Genomic DNA, 6,109 nt, shown 5'->3' on the forward strand with positions numbered 1-6,109 from the left:
GGGCTCGATAGGTGCTGGATCTGCCAGTGAGAATAACCAGAGCCCACGTATGCATCATCGATTTATACGTGGCATTTTCATAGCAGATTAACATTTTATTTCTCCTATTCAGCTGATCGAATGAACTTTGATATATTTATTAACAGCCAGTTAAATTTTTTTCCAGTTTCCTTAACATCCTGAATCTGTCTTTTGACTGTTTAAAATATAGACACTATCATTCAATCATTTTTTGCCACATACTTAATATCTCAAACAAAGTGTTAAATTCGCCTGGTAAAACAGCATTATTCAAGTCTTGTAAACAAAGTAATTGAGTTTTAAAGAACCCAACAATTTAAATTAGTGATAAAGAGGGAAAAATAAACAACCAGTGACTTCTACAAAATGAAAAAGTATACCCACGAATTGGGAAGATCCCATAATGCATTGCCTTTGAATTCTACACAATATTATCAGCAAATCTCACTTCTCTTCTGAATCCACCAATTTGAGGCCCTCTGGAATTTCCATTGGCATATTTTCCTGGAGTCGGAATTTTCTTATCAAACCCAAATTCTATATCCCCATCCCTCATGTTAAAGATAGGTTTCTGCCTAGACTCCCATTCTTTTGGGCCTAGGGGGTGGTGGATCTGCTTGGCCTTGGCTTGGTGGTGCTCTTTAGCGTCACGGTGTTGCTCCTTCACAACATGGTGATGCTGCCTGCCGCAAAACCTTCCAAGCACACAGGCTACAGCAGATAGAACGAATATTATGGCCAAGATTACAAATACAGGTACAAATGATCCATTAGGGTTAGGTGAAGACTGTCTAGAAACTGTATTTGGATAAACCGCAATAGGCTGTGACATTTTTTGGGTCGAAATATGTTCTTTGAGTAAAAACTAAGGAAATTTAAGTTGAAGAAATTGAGGAAGGAATTTCATTGAGTATTGACATGTATGTGTATATATATAAGTGGTGTTTTTGAATTGAAAAAGGAGGGGATTTTCTTTATTAAAGAGACAACCAGAAATATTCTTTATGTCGTTTATTGAAGGAGACGAGGTGGTTATTTATTTATTTATTTATTTGCTTTGTAAGGAGAGAAAGTGAGATTTTGGAGCCTTTGAACACAATTCATGAAGAGCGCCTGGAAAAATCCCTAGGAGCTTCTACTTTACCGTAGAATTATTTGAACGATTGAGCGATATGTCTAAGTCTTACAAGAGAGAGGACATAGAGTCTAACGTTATGTAAGTAAGAAATAAAATGGAAGTACTATAGGACAAACTCTAGACCAACTTTTACTATCCATTTATGACTACGAAACTATTGAACTCTTTGATATAATTTAGGATATTTATCCCAAACAGAGTTTGAAGATCATTCTAAAAAAGATGGGACGAGTTCTTCACCTAGTTATATATTGATTATTGATGTTCTTTTGAGGATTATACGCGATTCAATTGTTAGAAGTATTGCAAGCATCAAGTGTACAAGTTAATCTAAACATAAAAGACAGGTTTCTTTAATATAAAATAAAATACTCAGTAGATTGACATACAAGATTTTAACCTTCTTTCCTCTAAATTTGTATGAGAAAAAATAATATGATATGAAATTTGACATGTGAATTTTCAAAAATATCATGAAATTTTGTGCAATCTGATCGCTTAACTCAAGACATGCTTTGTTGGCTTTGCAACTTTATTCGTTGCTTTTGGCTAAAAACATCCTAGTGGAGATGGGTAGGGCTTGATGTTGTCAATGATTACAATATGTGATAGTAGTTTTGTCACCAAATTACCCACAAATGGTGGGGTCTTAAGAAAATAATTCGCAGGTTTTTTCATCATTAACGCACAAATGGTAGGGTCAATATATGAAACAATTCGTATTGGTTTTATGGTTCTATTAGTGTTATTAGTTTTTATTTTAGTTCTATTAAGAATAATAAACATTGAGTTTATATTAACTAAACATCCCTAGCTGCTCTTCAGATATAAGCATATAACTCCCAATTACTTTAAATAATACATGCCAAAAAGCCCAGTCGAAATAGTTCTTGTTTGGGCTGTGATGCCAAAAAGCCCAGATTATTTAATCGGGGGTGATGATGAGATATATGGGCTAGACCCATTGATACTACACACTTAACCATTACCCTATAACTCAAGTGACCCATTAACCCGAGTCCAATACGTGTGCCACGTGTGCTGCTCCAGTCCATTAATCATTTCCTGAAATCAACGCTGCTGCCTTCTTGATATATATTCGACCATTGTGGTTGCCCTAAATGTGTCTTTCATTCTTAAGCTCTGTAGAACCCTCTGGATTCTCTCTAAGTCATTTGGTTTCCTTCGTATTCTTCATTCTCTTTTCTGAAACTTCTGGTTACAGATTCTAAGTGAAATTAGTTGAGTCTTTGTAATTCTTGTAAAGAAGGAAACTGTTGATGATTGTATAGTGTTGTTTTGGTCTGTAGAAGTAACTGCTAGTCGTGTATTGAGGGTTAGGGCTTGGGTCTTATACTTGAACAGATGAGTACAATGTTCTGAGCCCTAAAGATTTCGAGATCCTTGATGTAAGTGGTCGATTATGGGTTGTGAATCAAGAAGAACGTTATTTCATGTGTTGATCTTGTTCATTCTATTTGTTAGATCTTACAGTTCTAATAATTTTATTATAGTAGTTTGTTTTGGAATTATTTAATTTATAGGACTGTGATTAGAAATTGTTTTATCATCTTTTTATGAGGAAACATTTGAAGTAAAATCAACATAAATTTGGAGATGTTACCAGACTATAGCCACCTCATCAGAATACAGGCAAGCTGGAACCAAAATCCCAAAAATGTGTATTTATGGGATATCCCAAAGGTGTGAAGAGGTATAGTCTATTGGCTAGAAATGTCAAAGGTCTTAAAATAATCACTAACAAAAATGTCATTTTTAATGAGAGTGACATGTCATGTATGAGTGAGAAACATCAAGGTGATGTTCCTATGGATGACAAAGAGGATATTACTAAACTACATGTGAAGCCCTGGACTTCAAATGACTGCAGGTCTTGATCAGGTTGATGAGGAAACTGGGAATGATTTTGGTCCACAAGAGGAGAATATCCAAGAACGTGGAGTCAATGATAACCCATTAGAAGATTATTAGTTAACTAGGCTAGAGTGAGGAGAAAGATAAGAGAAGCTGTTAGAATGAAAGATTATCTATCCTTAGTTGTTTTGTCTTACCAGAATTTGGCCTTTAAGGAACCTAAAACCTATGAAGAGGTTGTGAGTTGTCACTTATCAAAAAATTGGGAGCAAGCTATGGAAAAGAGATGGATTCCCTGTTAAAGAATAAGACTTGGAATCTGGTCCCTAAACCTAGGAATAAGTTCATAGTAGATTGTAAATGGATATATGCCATAAAGGAAGGAAATACAAAAAGACAGCCAGTTAGGTTTAAAGTCAGACTTATGGCAAAGGGGTTTAATCAAAAACCTAGTATTAATTACACTAAAATCTTTTCACCTGTTGTTAAATACACCACCATAAGAGTCATGCTTGCCCTAGTTACACAGTATGACCTTGAGACTTGGAAGAAACAATTTATATGAATCAACCACAGGGTTTTATTGATACTAAGGTACCTGAACATGTTTGCTTGTTACAAAAGGTCTTTATATGGGCTTAAACAATCACATAAACAATGGTACAAGAGATTTGATAACTTTGTGTTATCACTTAATTTCTTAAGAACTTCTTTTGATCATTGTCTTTATTTTAAAAAGGATGAATCTAGACCTGTGATTGTTTATTTGCTCCTCTATGTTGATGATATGTTGTTGATTGGCAAAAATATAAGTGATATTAAAGATATCAAATTGTCTTTAAGTTCTGAATTTGAGATGAGAGATTTAAGTCATGCTAAAAGAATTTTGTGAATGGATATAAAAAGAAATAGAATAAAGTAGATTTTATTTCTATCTCAGTCTTCTTATAAAGAAAAGGTGTTATTAAAATTTTCTATGTATGAATCAAAATTTGTTTCTTTACCTATTGCCAGTCACTTTAAACTTAGTAAAGATTAGTGTCCAGTTGATGAATCTGATATTAAACAAATGGAAAGGGTACCTTATGCGAATGCAGTAGGGTCTATTATGTACACATGATATGCACTAGGCCTCATGTTGCACATGCAATTAGTGCATTAAGTATATGCATGGCCAATCCTGGCCTGGAACATTGGACTGCATTAAAGTGGTTTAAGATACTTAAAAGGATCATATGACTTGGGATTATGTTTTAAATTTAACAAAGAGAGTATTGTTCTGAAAGGTTTTGTTGACTCTGACTGTGCTGGGGATAAGGACAATCGGAAGCGTACTTCTATAAGTTGGAAGTCCCAACTACAACCTATCGTTGCCTTATCTACCACAGAAGCAGAATATGTTGATGTGGCAGAAGTAATAAAGTAGTCTTTGTGGCTCAAAGGATTGTTGTGTGAACTACATAAATTATCTAGTCCTGTAGTTGTTTATTCTGACAGTCAAAGTACAACTCACTTATGTTAGAATCCTATTTTTCATGAAAGAACCAAACATATAGATGTTAGGATGCACTTTATTAGAGATATAATTCAAAAGGATTCTATATCATTAGAAAAAAATTCCCACACAGTTTAATCCTGCAAATATGGGAACCAAGGTAATCCCCTTGAACAAGTGTAAATCATGCCTTCATACGTTGAACATTGATACTTGGTTGCATTTGAGATACTGCAGGTTGCTAGAAAGTTGCTTGATGCTGGTGATATGGTGAAAGGAGTTATGAGTAAGCTGGACATGTTCAAAAGAATTTATCATTGGCATCAAGGTGGAGATTGTTTGGGCTGTGATGCCAAAAAGCCAAGTCCAAATAATCTTGGGTGATTATGAGATATATGGGCTTGACCCATTAATACTACACACTTAACCATTGCCCAATAACTCAAGTGACCCATTTGCTTGAGCCCAATACACGTGCCATGTGTGCTGCTCCAGTCCATTGATCATTTCTTGAAATCAATGTTACTGCCTTCTTGATATATACTCGACTCTTATGGTTGCCCTAGACGCGTCTTTCATTCTTAAGCTCTGTAGAACCCTCTGGATTCTCTCTGAGTCGTGTGGTTTTCTTCGTTTCTTCATTCTCTTTTTTGAAACTTCTGGTTACAGATTCTAAGTGAAATTAGTTGAGTTTTTGTGATTCTTGTAAACAAGGAAACTGTTGATAATTGTATAGTGTTGTTTTGGTCTGTAGAAGTAGCTGCCAGTTGTGTATTGAGGGTTAGGGTTTGAGTCTTATACTTGAATAGACGGGTCCAATGTTCTGAGCCTGAAAGACTTCCAGATCCTTGATATAAATGGTCGATTCTGGGTTGTGAATCAAGAAGAACGTTATTTCTTGTATTGATCTTGTTCATTCTATTTGTTAGATCTTATAGTTCTAATAATCTTACTATAGTAGTTTGTTTTGGAATAATTTAATTTATAGGACTGTGATTAGAAATTGTTTTATCATCTTTTTATGAGGAACATGTGAAGTAAAATCAACATAAATTTGGAGATGTTAATCAAAATCTTAGCAAAATACTAAACTTTTTTTATCAGGTATGTTCTTCTGTAATATATATAAAACTGTACTATTATAAGTTTAAGGGTTCTATTACTTTTATCATGAATTTGTCAATAGGATCTTAGCATCCGTTTGATAGTGTTGTATTCCATGAAAAATCTCACATTCGAGGAATTTAGTTTCTATCTTAGCATGTTTTTGGCCAATTCCATGAAAATCGAATTTTTATGGTTTTAGTGATTTTTTTTTTTTTCCAACTTACATGGAATTGGTTTGCCTTTTCTATTTTTGCTATCAAACGGACCTTATTTCTATAAAGAATCTATTACTATTTTTATTAGGAAAACGCATTTTTTAGATGATTAGTATGACATATCTTATAAATCAAAGAGGATAAAAGAACAGAATATAGAGAAGTTAATATACTCGTGTGTATCTTATTCAGAACTAAAAAACCATATTTATAGGGAAGAATTAAGGCTGCAAATGATACAATAGTCACATGAGTATA

General features: G+C 34.0%; 1 protein-coding gene across 1 annotated transcript; it reads right to left on the reverse strand.

Annotated features, from left to right (window-relative positions):
• Nucleotides 1–263: 263 nt before the first annotated feature.
• LOC111396532 lies at nt 264–908 on the reverse strand. The gene has a single exon (XM_023022946.1). It carries the CDS (start codon nt 851–853, stop codon nt 443–445), a length of 411 nt encoding a protein of 136 aa, XP_022878714.1. The 5' UTR covers nt 854–908; the 3' UTR covers nt 264–442.
• Between the last annotated feature and the right edge of the window lie 5,201 nt (nt 909–6,109).

This window comes from Olea europaea, chromosome 6 (assembly GCF_002742605.1).
Source record: "Olea europaea var. sylvestris chromosome 6, O_europaea_v1, whole genome shotgun sequence".
Classification (NCBI taxonomy): Eukaryota; Viridiplantae; Streptophyta; class Magnoliopsida; order Lamiales; family Oleaceae; genus Olea; species Olea europaea.

What these genes read in the sequence shown, in the direction of transcription:
- LOC111396532 (XM_023022946.1), bottom strand. Translation starts at nt 853, where the DNA reads ATGTCACAGCCTATTGCGGTTTATCCAAATACAGTTTCTAGACAGTCT.